The 16,979-nt window shown below is 37.6% G+C and overlaps 1 protein-coding gene across 3 annotated transcripts in view; it reads left to right on the top strand.

The window, feature by feature from the left end:
* Reck (reversion inducing cysteine rich protein with kazal motifs) overlaps nucleotides 1-16,979 on the top strand; it is an 80,775-nt gene that overhangs the window by 40,689 nt on the left and 23,107 nt on the right. For all 3 annotated transcript variants that reach the window (XM_074051464.1, XM_074051463.1, XM_074051462.1), the window contains 4 exons: nucleotides 7,265-7,298; nucleotides 9,846-10,043; nucleotides 12,517-12,784; nucleotides 15,908-16,087. In XM_074051464.1, coding sequence (XP_073907565.1) covers nucleotides 7,265-7,298; nucleotides 9,846-10,043; nucleotides 12,517-12,784; nucleotides 15,908-16,087 — 680 coding nt within the window. The remainder of the gene's footprint in view (nucleotides 1-7,264; nucleotides 7,299-9,845; nucleotides 10,044-12,516; nucleotides 12,785-15,907; nucleotides 16,088-16,979) is intronic.

Raw genomic sequence — 16,979 nt, 5'->3', positions numbered from 1 at the left:
TTGTACTGTGAGTATATTGTGACATTTACAAAAGCGCTTACAATATATCTTAGTCAAATTCATCCCCTCCACCATTTTCCTTTATCCCCTTCCCTCTTCTTAGAATAGTTTAAATGGGTTTGATTTTTCCATTTTCATACATGAATGATTATATAATGTTTCTACTTTATTCACCCTCCTTCACCCTTTCCCTGTGTTCTCTTACTGGTACCAACCTGCAGTCAGGGCCTGTTTTACAATCCTGTCCTTCACTTTTGGGGAAAAAAAAAAAAAGATATTTCTGTTTAAGATAGCTACACAGGGAGTTTCATTATGACATTTCCATGTATATATGTATTATATCCCAAATTGGTTCATCCTCTCCATTTTTCTCCTTTCTACTTTAGTCTTATGCTTTTTGATGGTTATAATATCCACAAGGAAAAAAAAAACATCTTGTAGAGGTTTTAAAATATGTCTGTTTTAAAGGTCAATTATTTAATCTCTCCAACTTAATATTTGATGGTCTGGATTCCTTACATAAAATGAAAAACTTCAAAGTGGGAGAAACGTCAATTCATTTGTAGAAAGCAAACAGGTTTTTAATAACTAAGACCTAGGAACAGAGTAGCCCCCTTTACTTTTATCCTGGCTTATAGATAGCATTGGGAATAGAAAACATTAAATAACAGTTCATAAAATGTGGTCTTTTTGGTCTTTGTCCAAAAATGAGTAAAACATCCAAAATTCAAGCCTGCATTTTTTGTAAGATTTGTTTAGATATTTGTTGAGAATGGGAGAGGGAGCTGGAATGACTAGTCATAGAAGGGCAGTGGACAGAAAAAGGAATGAAACAAGTGGACAAATGGAATAATGTTAGAAAGGTATTGCTGAAATGGAAGAGTGTTTAACTGGGGCAGGAAGAAAACCTGCAGAGCCAACTTGTGCTGTTGGCTCTAGGAAGCAGTCTACTTCCTATACCCAAAGACTCTTCCCACCCCAGAAGGAAGGCCAGTGTGGTGAGTTCCCTCAACTTTTATTCTACCCTGTTTCTGTTTTCTACCAGGTTTGCCCACAGGTTACCTGCTCCCAACAGTAGACAGAAGTTGTTGTACTTCTCTAAAACCAGGGGGAGTTGGGTAGGGAGTTTGATTATTGAAACAGCTATGTGGGAAGGATTTCAGGATCAAAAAAATTTTAAGGAAAATAACATTAACCTCAAGAAAAGGATTATATTTTCACAATTTAAGGTGCTCATGTGAAAAACAGACTGGTCAAATTGATTACTCTGTGGATGTTATTCAACCTTGCATTGGCTGCATAGAAGAATAATCCAGACTATTTTCATGGTACAGAGTCATGGAAGCGCATTGGTGGAACAGCACAGGATCTAGCCTTGGCTCTGCCCTTTGCGTGCTGTGTACCTCTGGCTCTCCACATGGATAATGAAATCTTTGGGATTTTAAGTTCTCTTGGGATCCTGTCAACTCCGGTACACTAACATGTTCTTTGAATCCACTGAGGTGTGGTAGAGCTTCACCTTGGTACTGTAGTTTTGATCTTTCTCAAGTAAGATGAGTGGGGTGAGGGAGCTGTTTTATGGAGGCACATTGAGTGTGATACTGGTAAAGCAGGTCAAGAGGCTCCACACAAGTGAATATAAACCCTCAGTTACTTCCTGCTGTTGCCACCAGATGGTGATCAGACATTTGACAGACTTAACCGACTAGCTAAGGTTCCAAGATTGGTGAATCAAGAAACAAATTATAAATTAATGCTGTAATTCATTATGTATATGTCTTAAGCCCTGTCAACTAATCAACAATAGCTTAAGCAGTTAAAGGAGTTGTCCGTAATAAATTCAGGAATATTTTCATCAGAGTGGGGTGTATGATCAATCTGTGAGGTCATGATGGGTCACATCATGGTAGGTGCAGCAAAATTAATAAATTCATCAAATATCAGTGCACTGGAGTAAAGAAACATTTTTAAACCTTAAAATAGGTAGTGATGTAAAATGGTATTTAATAATACTAATGTTGCTGCCATGTAAAAATATAAATGTTTTTTATTCAACAAATTCAGTTAAATCTGTGCATGAAAAGCCCATCAGTAAACATTAAGAGAACTGAGAGTAGGGTGGGGGGTGTGGCTCAAGTGGTAGAGTGCCTGCCTAGCAAGTGTGAGGCCCAGAGTTCAAACCTTAATGCCAAAAAAAAAAAAAAAAGCTGGAGACATAGTTCAAGTGGTAGAGAAAGAAAAAAAAAAAAATGAGAGGTACTTGGGAAACATCTCTAAACTCTGGATGTGACAGCAGCTATTTCCTTTTTCTTTAGCAGTTGTCATACTTTCTGCAAAATGGCCAGATAGAAAATAATTTATGTTTGCAACCCATATTTCCTCTATCTACTCAACTCTGCCTCATAGCATATACAGCAGGATAGCATGAAGTAGTCATATAAAATACATAAACGAATGGCTATGGGTATGACTGTGTTCCAGTAAAGTTTTATTTACAAAACAGGTGGTAGTCAAGATTTGCTTGTGTGCCATAGTTTGCCAATACCTGTTTGTGGCCTCTTTCTAGGCCTCTATCACTGGCTTCCATCAATTAAGGAAGTTGATCTTTGACATTTCTCAGATTTTTATTCCTTTAGTACCTCTCACTTAAGCTAAGTAATCCATAGACTGACCCAGAATGACATCTCTTTTATTTTAAGGTCAAATTTTAAATACCCAACTTGAACAAATTTGTAAGTTTCTGGGGCAGGGTTTCTCAGATTTGGCACTACTGACATTTTGGCTAGATAGTCCTTTGTTTGGGGGCTGGGTAGAGCTGGCCTGAATGTTATAGGATGCTTAGCAGCTCCCTGGCCTCTACCTACTAGATTCTAATCATCCTCCCTCCAGTTGTGATCACCAAAATGTCTCCAAATGGTCTCTAGGAGTCTATAAAGCACACTTAGTTGAAATCCACTGCTCTGGAGACTTTAAGAATAACTAGAAAAGGGGTTGGGTGCCGTGGCTCATGTCTTAATCCCAATTTCTCAGGCTGAGATGGGGAGGATTGCAGTTCGAAACCACCCTGGGCAAAAAGTTAGCAAGACTCCATCTCAACAAATAAGCTAGACACATCTGTAATCCCAGCTACTCAAAAGACCATGGGTAGGGAGTTTGGTAGTTTGAGACTGGCTGGGGCAAAAACACAAGACCCTACCCCAAAAATAACTAAAGCAAAAAGGGCTGGGGACTTGATTCAGGTGTTAGAGCACCTATCTAACAAGCACAAGTCCCTAAGTGAATTCAGATTCCATTAGTGCCAAATAAATAAATAAATAACTGGAAGAATCCCCAAAATGTAAATCAGTTCATGCACCAAGATATCCACCAAGGTAACAAATACATTTTTTTTATGTTTAAAGTCAAAAAAGTCAAAACCAGAAGGAATAACTATCTTATTAGAAAAAGAAGGGCAGTTAGAACTGCATTCATCCAGTCAAAAGAGACTAGAGAGTTGGTAGCAGACTACTTTTTATCAATTTAGATCATTTTATAAGTGTTCCTGAGGCCAGAGAACCCTAGTCAAAGGCTACCTATGATAGGTAGTTGAAAAATCAAACTAAAGCAAGGATACACAATATAACGAACTGATACATATTTCTCCAAAACCTTCACAAGAAGTCGACTGTTTTCTTTAGTAGGCTAACTTTTTAAACATTCCACAAGAGGAAGTGCCTGCGGGTTCCTTTTTTAGAAGCTTTGTGGGTTGATTTTTTTTCTTTTCTTTTTTGTACATTTTTAATTGCAGTTTTAAAGTGAATCGTAAGAGAACCTCAGCATTGTGCACGATAAGAGAATGTGTCAGTATTTCAGGGTTCTACATTTTATCTGTAAAATGTGACTTTTTTTTTTATCACAACAAAAGTAAAATGTTGCTTTGTACCTGGTGTCTTTTATTAAGAATTTACTCCCCCCAATTTCTCACAGAGAATAACAGTCGGGAGTCATTGTCACACTATAATAGAAATGTTAGCAACCAGATTCATGTAAGGACTAAGTGGTCCTCATGAATTGCATAAGACTCTGTAATGCTCATATTACACTCCATCCTCTCTGTAGTGTGCTGATAGTAGTGGAGGGGGTGAGCTAAATAGTAATTTCTGAAAAAAACTGACTGGGAAGGCCTTTTCTGTTTATTATCACAATGGAATTGGGTGTAATTGGGAATGAAGATGAAACTTGGAACTAAGATGGAGAAGATGGAGTGTATGTAGAAGGGCTGTTAAAAATGTAAAACTCGGTTGCATTATTTGTGGAGGCTCAAACTTGTGAAGGTTAAATACCATAATTTTTCCATTTGTTCTGCATTTTGATTCTGAAAAGAAAGCTGGCTTTGCCCATTTCTTATTAAAAAAAACTTGTTGTAAATCCAGTTGTCTAATGGGATCTATATGAAGTTAGCTCTGTCTGTATGCCCTTCTCCCACAGATACTGTATAACTAGTGTGCTTGTAGTAGTAAGCTCCACCATCTTTGTAAGCTAATGGAATTGTGAGTCACCCATTTATATCTTAATTTTTAATCATGTCAGTTCTTGAATGGGTATCTCCTTAGCCTGCTGATTTCTTTTTCTTTCTAAAGAAAGTGGGTGGAGAAATTAATTTAGACGTTTGTTTGCAATAAAAAGAATTCATTTAAAAAAAAAAAAAAAAAAAAAGGATACATGGGTAAAAAGAGATATGAACAATATTACTCTTGAGCCCTAAGAATAGTTTCTTTTTCATAACTCTTATATCTCGTGATGAGCTCTAGCAGAAAATATTTATACAGGGTGAATTCATTAACGCATAACTATAAGGTGCCCAGGGTTTTTTGTTTTGCTTTTTTTTTTTTTTATCATTTTTACATTTACTCACATGTGTATACATTGTTTGGGCCATCCCCTGCCCTTTTTGTTTTGCTTTAAATGTATGAACCAAGTGTGACTTATTACTACAATGAAATGTTATTTAGTGGAGAAAGTGAATGCAGTACAGCTTTACCAACTACATAGATGGATTTTTGAAGCTAGATTTCATTGCTACTAAAGCTGGTCCTTTAAGTTCAGCTCTTTATGGGTTGTGATTTTACTACACTTAAAAGCCAAAATCAGGGACTGGTGGAAGGACTCAAGTGGTAGAATGCCTGCCTAGCAAACATAAGATCCTGAGTTCAATCCGAAGCACCACCAGAAAAAAAAAATTAAGTTTTAAACCCCAGTACCACAAGCCAAAATCATCTTGACTGAACAATAAGGATACAGCTGGGGTACTTGTGGCTCTCTTGCCTGTAATCCTAGCTGCTCAAGAGGCAGAGATCAGGAGGATCAAAGTTCAAGGCCACCCCATGCAAATAGTTCATGAAATCTGATCTTGAAAATATCCAACACAAAAAAGGGCTGGTGGAGTGGCTCAAGTGGTAGAGCACCTATTTAGCAAGTGAGAGGCCCTGAGTTCAAACCCTGGTACCACCAAAAATAATGATGCATTTTATTTCCATCAATCTTTTTATTTATACTCATATATTAGTAATATTTTTTCTCTCCCAATTATGAATGATATTAATCATAGCTAATAAACCTTCAGTATCCAAATGGCTTTGGACAAGGAGTTTTTCATTTTTGTCTCCTTTTCCTTTTTGTTTTTTCTCTTTTTTTTTTTTAATACTGGGGCTTGAACTCAGGGCCTATACCTTGAGCCACTCCACCAGCCCTTTTTTTATTGTAATGTTTTTTTTTTTTTCCAAGATAGGGTCTCGAGGACTATTTGCCTAGCTGCCTTCAAACTGCAGTCCTCCTGATCTCTGTCTCCTGTGTAGCTAGGATTACAGGAGTGAGCCACCAGTGCCCTTCTCTTATTTTCTTTACTGTGACTTTAAAACAGCATGTCATTTTCTGAATTGTAACCTAAGCCTCTAGAAGCACTAATTCTAATCTCAGGCTCTGCTCATGACTCCTTCTGTGGTCTAGGTCAGGTGTCTTCCTTGATGAGGAAACGGTTTCTCTATCTGTAAAATGGTAGAGATTCCCAAACTCTGGTCTCTGGAAGGCTACTTAAGAGCCATCTTTGAAGCTGTAAATTTCAGTTTCTGTGTCCCACTCACAGATTCTGATCCTATTGTCTAAGGTAATGCCTGGAAAACTCAGGTGATTCCAGTGCACGTGTGAGAACAACTAAAATGATGTGGTTGCATGAAATATGTACTTCCCTAAACATCCTTTGTTAAATTACTTTCTGCAAAGTGTTTTATATCCTACAGAAAATAATTGAGACTAGCCAAGATGCCGCACTACTGACGAATGGGTTAAGCAAATGTTGTATTTATACACAATGGAGAAGAATCTTATCATTCACAAGTAAACAGGTGGAACTGGAGACCATCATCTTAAGCAAAGTTAGCCAGGCACAGAAAACCAAAAATCATATATTCTCCCTCATATGTGGACTTTAGATCTAAAACAAATGCAGTAATATTATTAGACTTGGGTCACACGCTAAGGTGAGAACACATACAGGAGGGATATGGAAAGGTAGGAAACCCAAAACTTGAAAGCGTTTGATGTCCCCACTGCAGAGGAGCTAATATAGTAACCTTAAAACGACAGAGGTCACTATGGGAAGGTGACCAGGAAGTAGTGAAGAGGTCAGGTAGAGATGAGTCAGTTCAGGTTGTAATACTCTTGTGCATGGAAGCAATGCTAGAAATCTCTCTGTGTAGCAGTCCTTATCTCAACTAGCAAAAATGCTATGTCTTTCTCATTATTGCTTATGTCTTTTCTTGGAGAAAAGGGCAGAACAGGTTCTGCCTGGAAGTGAGGGGGTGAGGGAGAGAGGAGAGGGCGGGGGGAGGGGGTGGAGGGGGGACAGGGGAAAGAAATGGCCCAAACAATGTATGCACATATGAATAAAGGAAAAAAAAATTAAAAAAATAATAATAATTGAGACTAATACATTGTACTCCCTACACACACTCACACACTCACATCACAACACATCACATCCATTGATGCAGCTTACATAAACTTGGTGTGCTATAAGTGTCAGCTTTAGTTCAAGGAGATTGTCTTGATCCCCAATATGTGTTAGAAGATGGTTTCCTTTTTACCAGGAGATTGTTTCATAGCTTCTTTGCTTTCAGTCTTGGACTTAGATAAGAGTTAAATAGTTTGATAACCTGATTTGCATATAAGCAAAAATGCAATAAAACTAGAAATTTTGTTAATTTGTTTGTTTTTCTTTAATTTACAGAATGCTCTTTTCAGTTGCATTAGCAGAAATGAAAGTAAGTATATTGCCAATGTTTATGAAGCAGTCCAAAGAGCAAAATTAGTTTACAGAACTAATTAGCTGTTGAAACTGTTGCCAAGACCCTGACATTATAACTTAGACTGTTAATTAGCCAAGTGAAGGAATGTGCACAGCAGGATTCTACTAGGCTGTTTACACTGCATTGTTCTAGTCATGCATGTATTATAACAATTCCCATGTCCTAATTGCAAATAATAACCCAATAACAGGATCACTGGTCAGAGGTTAAGCACATCCACACTATATAATGCTAGAGCATTGCCAAGGGCTGCCCCTCAGTTCATTCAGCAGACATTTATTGAGTACTTGCTTGATGTGGGCAGACACACATCTGTGAGGGATGTGACCTGTACACAAAGAACTCTAGGACATGGTAGAATAGAAGGTAGTGCACCAATAAAGTGCTGTAGATCAGAGGAAGGAGGGATCACATTCTGCAAGAGTGCTTACAGGTGACTTCATAGAGTTAGTAGCTAAGCTGGGCCTAGAAGGGTAGGCAAGATGTGAACAATGGAGATTGGAGGAAGGGCATTCCAGGTGAAGGTAATAGTGAGAGCAGTTAAAGAAAAGACACCTTAGTAACAAATAGTTGTTTAGCTTGGCAGGGGGGTATACTGAAGGGCAATCAATAAGCATTAAATATCTTCTATGCTTTCAAACTGGGGCTAAGTTCAAGATTTCCCAGATAGTCTGTAGTATGTAATCTTAGGTCCTCTTACAATGACAAGGAAGCCAACTTAAAGGGGGAGTCAGAAGATAGACATCTCAGCTGGGCACCAGTCGTTCATGCCTATAATCCTAGCTGCTTGGGAGGCTGAGATTGGAAGGATTGAGGTTCAAAGCCAGCCCAGGTAAACAGTTTGCAAGAAACCATCTCCAAAATAATTAGAGCAAAATGGAGTGGAGGTGTGGCTCAAGTGGTGGAGCACCTGCTTTGCAAGCATGAAGCCCTGAGTTCAAAGCCCAGTCCCACCCAAAAGAAGACATCTTGTCCTATTCTATTTGTTTTTTTCTGTCCTCACTATTCCTTACTACCACTCCTCATTTATCCCTGTTGAGGTTTATACTGACAATTGTAGCCATAATAATTGTTCTCTGTGGGGCTGGGGATGAAGCTCAGTAGTAGCGTGTGCGTTTAGTATGTGCCAGACTCTCAGTTTGAGCCCCAGCACTACACGTACATACAAAATAGCAAAAAATACATGTTCTTGGTGATGAAAGTGAACTCTTTGGCAGTGGGCACACTAAGCTTGGTAGTAATTGCAAGGATAAAAACAAGTGACAGTAGGTATTGAACTGTTTCCTGACCCAGGAAATTGAGATTTGTCCTACACCCGTAAATTCAGCCCATTTAGTTAATTTGTATGCAATTTTCTTGTTGTCATTATTGTTACTTCTCAAAGTCACCAAAACCCACATTCAGGTTCCTCCATATCCATCTCTAGTAATTATCTAGGAATTCTTACCTGCCTTTCTATAAACTATTTCTGGCCCCATATCTATCCTAGCTCCCTTCAGCCTCCCCCTTGGTCCCCTGAGACTCCTGCGAGGGTCTCTTGCCCTTCATCATAATTTCCACATCTGCATCCCAGCCACTCATCTTCTTCTTCCCAGATACTTTAAGTGATAGCCCATTAGTATTTTGTTTATTTGTTTTTTGATACAGTGTCTCACTAAATAGCCTAGGCTAGCCTGGAACTTAAAATGGCTAGCCTGAAATTCATGATCCTCCTGCCTCAGTCTCCTGACTGCTAGATGACAGGCATATGCCACCACACTCACTGATTTTTTTAATACTTAAATCCAGAATCATACTTATTTCAAATGACTTTACTTTTCAGTATTGGGGCAGATCATGATCAATTGTGAAGACTATACCAATTTAGACATATTCTTGTAACTGTTCAAACTATATAGTTGTTTGGGAATTTTGTTTCAAGATGCACAATTATATAATTGTTATACTTATTAAATTATTCTGATGTCTCTTAGTTTTTACTGGTCCTATGTTATAAATGTGAGGCATTGGGGTCTTTATTTTATTTTGGGTTTTGGTTTTGCTTTGCTTTATTTATAAACCTCCACATATATAACATGGAAGGATTCTATTTCAGTGGGTCTCAAAATAACTCTAGGCATTTTAGGAGATAGGTTTGCTCATTGAGACTGTCCTGTGCATTGCAGGACATTTTGCAGCCCTCAACTCCTTGCATTAAATGCCAGCAGATGTCCTCAAATCATCATAACAGCCAAAAATATTTCCATATGCTTCCACACTCTTCCATTGTTCTATGGAGATCCACTGGACTATAGACTATAAGTTGATGAATAATGACTTTCTCAAGCTAGTAAGCACTTAAGGTCCCCATGACTATGCCAACAAGTAGTATTGAGTTTGAGTGTCTTCTATGGGCTGATTGTATTTCTCAAATTCAGAAAGACATAGTATTCCATCATTATGCTGATAATTTAATGTTAACCAAAAGCTCTTCCCATTTCAATGTTGTCTTCTCTCCCGTAGTGGGCTCAGTATGTTGCAGTTATGCTGGTCATCACACAAACTGCCGAGAATACTGTCAAGCCATTTTTCGAACAGACTCTTCTCCTGGACCATCTCAGATCAAAGCAGTGGAAAATTACTGTGCTTCTATTAGTCCACAATTAATACACTGCGTGAACAACTATACCCAGTCTTATCCAATGAGGAACCCAACAGATAGTAAGTAAAAGGGATATATTCTTCTCATTTCAATCTTTGGTGAAAGAGTTTATAAAAAGGAGTTACCTGCAGTTTGGGTCACTGGGGAAACACCCATCTTCCTTTGGTGATTAGATTTGGCAGATTGGACAATTTTGTCACAGTTAAAAGGTATAAGAAAGATGGGACTGTGGAGAACTTAAGGAAATGGGAATTTTCTAGTCTGATGGTTAAAAAGTTCTTTGGTATGGATAGTTTGGAGGAATGCTGGATAATGACCATTAGAATCTCAAACTGTCATACCTTTTGGTCTAACAAGTTCATTCCTCATAATTGTCCTGCAAGAAAACTTACACAACTTTGCAAAAATATGTTGTATATGCATGTATTGGTATAATAGAAAAAAATTAGAAATAACCCAAACATCCATCAGTAGGATATTGGCTAAATAATGATATATCTATGTGATAGCTATGAGATATATCTATGTGATACTTTACAACCAACAAAAAAGAATGAAATAGATTTATATAAAAGGGTAGAACATGGCTCAAATGGTAGCATTTTTAGTTAGCATGTGCAAGGCCCTATGGTCAATCCTCAGTACCACAAAAAAAAAAAAAAAAAGAGAAGTCCAAGATAAATTAAGCAAAAAAAGCAAGTTATATAACTAAATCCTATATAAATAAGGGATACATTTTAGTTTAGTTATATACCTAATTGTTCCATGTTATATATTTCTATAATGTTTGAATATTTATTAAGGAGCAATTATCTTAATAATTAAAAATTCACAAAAAATGAAAAGAGAGTCTGATATTTTTTAAAAATCAGGGCTTCCTAATGAACCTGCATCTTTTGACAATCTTCGAAGGCTCCAGTTTGTACATTCTGGAATCCATTTTGTTCACCTACAAGGAATAAGGTTTTAAAGAACTGACTGACTAACCAAACTGAAAAAGACAATGTTTTGATTTATCCTGACATATTGAAAGACTTGTTTTTATAAACTCAAAAGCATTGTGCCTTGTTTGGCCACAATTAAAATCAGAACTCTAAGACTTTTTGACATTCTGTGATATGGCTATCTGGTGAAAATCAGATGAAGCATTTGCCATAAGCAACCTTCATTTGTTTTAAACTTTTTTTTTGACAGTACTAAAGTTTGAACTCAGGCCCCTCACACTTACTAGGCAAACTTACACTTGAGCCACTCTGCCAGCCCCTTAATTTGTTTTCTAGGCATATCTATGTAATTGTGTTTCCTGACATTTAGACTACACAGAAATGGTGCTAGAGCTAAGGAGATAGCAACTTGCCAGGCATCAGTGGCTCATGCCTGTAATCCTAGCACTTGGGAGGCTGAGGATCATGGTTCAAGGTCATAGTTCTTAAGACTCTACCTCCAAAATAACTAAAACAAAATGGGCTTGTGTCATGCCTCAAACAGTAGAGTGCCTGCTTTGTAAGCATGAAATCCTGAGTTTAAACCCCAGCCTCACCAAAAAAAAAAGGAGATAGAAACTTTAAAAAAAAATTTTTTTTAAGGCAGAACAAGGCCTTAAGGGTAGACTAAGAACCATCTCTAATGTCTGTCCTAATACAGAGGAATTTGTGAGGCAGGGTGGGAGGAAGCTATAAACTGAATAGGTCTCTTCAAAAGTCAAAGATACCTAAGAAAACTAAGAAGCCCTTCTGAATTCTAAAGTATGGTTAAAACCATTCTTTCATGTCTGATCTTTGTAGAAAATTAAAGTCAAGGTCCTGGGGTCAATCCTCTCAGTTTGCTATTGTGTTGTTTAAATTATAACTAAGACTAATTAACTTGCATAGATATATAAAAGTGTTGAGCTGTCTTGGAATATGATGAGACACAGTATTTGTTTTTGTTGCTATAAATAATAGTTATCTCTCTCATGTCAAGAATATAGTCCCAGCCAGGTGCTGGTGACTCACACCTGTAATCCTAGCTACTCAGGAGGCAGAGATCAGGAGGATTGCAGTTTGAAGCCAGTCTGGGCAAATAGTTCGTGAGACCCTATCTCGAAAAAACCTTCTCAAAAAGAGGGCTGGTGGAGTGGTTTGAGGTGCAGGCCCTGAGTTCAAGCCCCAGTAGCACAAAACAAAACAAAACAACAACAAAAATCTGGTAGACATTCTTTTCTAGCAGGAAATAAGTCCACTTTGATCTACAATACCTTTTCTAAGGACATAAGATGGTTTACATGAGGAGCTCTTGGGTGTAAGATGACTTCATGTTTGTAAGGGTTGTGCTAGAGAGCCCATGAGTGGGGACAGTGGTGAGTTCTAATAATAAATACCATGTCCACCTTTGGTTACACTGCAGAGTAGTGGACAGAGAATTGAGTAGGCCTTGTATACTGCAGATATTGATATAGAGTAGTGTTTTCTGCTATACTACTAAGGTCTTCTCTGCTGAACAATACATAAGATTAAACCAGCTAATTAAGCCACTTACATTCTGAAAATGTAGGTTTATATTGCTGTGACAGAGCTGAAGACCATGCTTGCCAAAATGCCTGCAAGAGAATTCTGATGTCAAAGAAAACAGAAATGGAGATTGTTGATGGTCTCATCGAGGGTTGTAAGACCCAGCCCTTGCCTCAAGATCCTCTTTGGCAGTGTTTTCTTGAAAGCTCCCAATCTGTTCACCCTGGAGTCACTGTACACCCTCCTCCCTCAACAGGCCTTGATGGAGCTAAATTGCATTGTTGTGCTAAAGCAAACACTTCAACATGTAGGTTAGTATCTCATTTTCCTTTATTAAAATCAATAGAAAACAGGATTTTAATTAGTGATTTTAAGCCTAGTAAATATGTATTCTTGCATTGTGTAGGCTTAGAGGATTTAACAAAATCTTTCTTTTATCAAGCACATATTTACAGAGCATCATATATATATATATGAAACATTGTTTTGTATATTGAGTGCAAAAAGCACTGTGTTTTGGGATATGACTGATTAGCATTGACAGGGCAATAAATATTTAAAGATGATGTAGTATGGAGTCTACCTTCTAGGAGATATTAGGTAAGCTTACAATTTAAAGATGTTTTGATCTGGTATCTAAAGGATATTCTCTTTATTAAATTATGAAGCTTTGAACTTAAGCAAACCCTTTTATTATATTAGTGAGTAATCTAGGTTGGAATTTATATCCAAAGCTAGATAGCAGTATATTGCCATTTGTGTTTGTCCGGTTCTTTTGTTGTGCAAAATACCTGACATAAGCAATTTAAGGAAGAAAGATTTATTTTGGCTGGCAGTTTCAGAGGTTTCAATCCATGGTCAACTGGCTCCATTGCTTTTAGCCTGATGTGAGGCAGAACAATGGTGCTCTCCACCATGTGTGCTGGAATAGAGCTGCTCACCTCATAGCAGCCAGAAAGTAGAAAGAGACAAGAGGAAGGGACCTGGGACAAGTTATGCCTTCAAAGGCATTCCCTCAGTGACTTACTTCCTCCAGATCCTGTGATGACCAAGCCTTCAACACAGGAGCCTGTGGGGGGACATTTTTATATTCAAACCATAACCAGCATTCATTTAGATGTTAAACTTGGGATAAAAAATTAACATTACAAACATAGGATAGAGGAAACACAATCTAGAGACAAGAATAAATGGAGTTAGCTAAGGTCATGATAGAATACAGATAAAAAGTAGAAAGTTTACTTTATTAGAGATATTTTGGGTGAATATCCTGAAATATGAGATACCAGGAATGCTAGGAATGCAACATCCTTTCCTGTGGTTTCTATATTAGATGGACCTTTAACAAAAAATGTACCTGGAATAGTTCATCAAACTTTACTGAAGTTATGAAAAATAACCAAACAATACTAGTAGAAGGGCTTAAATAGAAGAAAATTAATAGAAGGGTTTAAAGGGAAATTAATTAAGTTGGTCCTGTACTTAAGAGAATAGATTGCTTCTGGAAGTTAATAAATGTGTAAAAAGGAATGCCCATAAAAAACGTTATGCCTACACAGAGTTTCTGGAGCTTGGAATGCCTGTATGTGTAGTCCCAGAGGACCTACAGTAAAGAAAATTTCTTCTCTCTTTCTGTGAAATAGGGTTTTATGGTTTGCTGAATGCTACTACTTCTGTCAGATTTGATCTTCATGAAAACTTGTAAGATAATTGACGACACTGTAATTTCTGTCTTACATGCAAGACACCAACTCTGAGATGTTAAATAGTCTCTGTTCAGGGAAAATACAGAAAATTAAGGGCTAGAGAAAGCACAGGTACCTGATGTACCTTAATCTCAACTTCCTTCTCATAGTGTGTTAGCTCCCTTGACAGCAGGAACCTTGGATATTTTAATCACCATTGCATTTCCAATGCCTTGAACAAGTACTGACACAAAATAGGCACTCAGTACATGCTGGCAGAGTGAATGAACAAACTTAAAAATAAAGATACCATCTTCATAGGGGTAATTATGAGAATCAAATAAAATTTGAGGAGAAGCTGGGCACCAGTGGCTCATGCTTATATGCTAGCTACTTGGGGTGCTGAGTGAGATCAGAAGGATTGTGGATCCAGGTCAACACAGGCAAAAGAGTTTGCAAGATGCCCATCTCAATGGAAAAAAGCTGGGGATAGTAGTGTGCATCTGTCATCCCAGCAATGGCAGGAAGCATAAAGTAGGAAGATCACAGTCCAGGCTGGGATAGGGAAAAAATAAGATCCTATTTCCAAAATACCCAGAGCAAAAGGGTTGGAGGCATGGTATAAGCTATAGAGTACCTGCTTAGCAAGCACGAAACTCTGAATACCACCCAAAACAATTTTTAATAAAAAATTTGTATATAAAAATATACATAAATATATAATTTATTATATGAAGATATATTAAAATTCTCTACTCCCCCCAATATATATAAACATATATGTGTATATATATATGTATGAGAATTTTTACTTGTATATCTCAATAATATTAAATTTTTGTGTAGTGAACATATGTTACTTTTATAGCTAAAAATTAAACTAGCACCACCTGTAATCCCATCACTCAGGAGATGGGGACAGGAGGATTGCAAATTCCAGGCCAGTCAGGGCTACACAGTGAGACTATGTCTTTAAACTAATTAATATAATATATAGAAGCATTTTAGAAACCTTACAGGTATCACTTTACCTATAGACACAAACTTAAGTTGCTTTGTAATCATCGAGTACTAAAAATAAGAATGTTGTATATCAACTACAATAGTATGTAGAGGCTTTGGACAATCTTAAGGAATATAAGTAGCTTTGGGATAATTTCACCAGAAACCCTAAGCAAACCCTAAATCTAGAATGCTTATTCATTCATTCATTCATTCATTTATTTATGCTGGGGCTTGAACAGGGCCTTGCACATCCTAGGCACAACTACCACTGAGCTACAACCCCAGCCCTTATAATGCTTCTTAAAAGAAGTCTGAGGACTGTATTACAGTTTTACCTCCTATGACTGAACATAATTATAGAGCAATATACCTTTGTGGAGGCAAAACTATGTGCTTTAACTAAAGATTCAAAAAAAAAAAAAGAGTTCTGAAAGATATAGGAGAAATAATTGTATGAAGAACGAAGAATATACAGGTAACATAATTGAACATTAAATTGAGCACTGTGCTTTCTAGCAACCATGGCTAAAAGGAAAGATATGGACAATAAAAGAAGCCCAGTTTTCATGGAAAAGATCACTTTTTCTGGCTCCAAATTCTGGGAGATAGTCATTTGTGTTTTGTAATTTTTTTCTCATTTATGTTCCAAAATATATATGTAGTTCATAGAATTTGAATTCTATGCAAATCAATAGTTTTTCATTTGGCTTACCTCTGTTTTCTGCATTTGTCCTTTTATTTCAGGGAATTGTGTACTAAACTTTATAGCATGAGCTGGGGCAATACGCAGAGTTGGCAGGAGTTTGACCGCTTTTGTGAATATAATCCAGTGGAAGTGTCCATGTTGACCTGTCTAGCAGATGTCCGGGAACCTTGCCAGTTGGGCTGTAGAAATCTTACTTACTGTACTAATTTTAACAACAGGTAGGAAGAAATTATTATATGTGGAATGGAAACATTTTGTCATTAATTATCTGGTTGGGGTGTGTGTGTGTGTGTTGCTAGGTATTTAACCCAAGGTCTTGTGTATGCTAGGCAAACACTCTACCACTGAGCTATATCCCCAGTCCATTATCTGTTTTTTAATTAGTGAAATAGCACTATACTCTTTCTACCTTCTAGGTTTAAAAAGAAGTTGTATTTCTTTATGGTTTCATGTTTAAATGCTATATTCCTTCTAAGCTCTCTCTGGAAAAGGAATCACTATTGCAAAGTCCTTTCTAATCTAGAGATACTTCAAGCTTCTAGAATTCAGAGAATCTCTCCTACCTTCAGTCCTTTCTCCCTTCCAGTGCACCACAGTGGAAACAATTCATTGCAGAATAAATTATTGTGAACTATTTGTGCATTCAGATGCCCACCTTTGGATGAACTGTTTACTTTGAAGGACCTTCAGACCTGTTGAGGTTGTGGTGGTAGTATACACCTATAATCCCAGTATTAGTGAGACAGAAGCAGGAAGTTCACAAGTTCAAGGACAGCCTGAGCTACATAGTGAGACCCTGTCTCAAAACATTTTTTTTAAATTCTCTAGGAGGCTTCTGGAGCATTAGTGTGAGCAAGTTTTTTTCTCAGGATCTGGAAGATCTCCTAGGCACCTGTGACACCCCACTCCCAACATACACAAACACACACACACACACACACACACAGCCACCCTAAGCTGGCTGGCTCTGTAAGGCCCTTGCGTCTTTCTCATCTTTCTTCCTCTCTTACCTTTCCTTGCCCTGTGGACTGATCTAAGGGTAGGGCTATATCCCCTACCTCCCTGGTAGGCTGTGTATGGGTACAGAACACTTCAGCTATCACCTTTTTG

Source organism: Castor canadensis, chromosome 13, assembly GCF_047511655.1.
Source record: "Castor canadensis chromosome 13, mCasCan1.hap1v2, whole genome shotgun sequence".
Lineage (NCBI taxonomy): Eukaryota > Metazoa > Chordata > Mammalia > Rodentia > Castoridae > Castor > Castor canadensis.
Note: the sequence above shows the minus strand (reverse complement) of the source record. Positions and strands in the feature narration are given on the sequence as shown.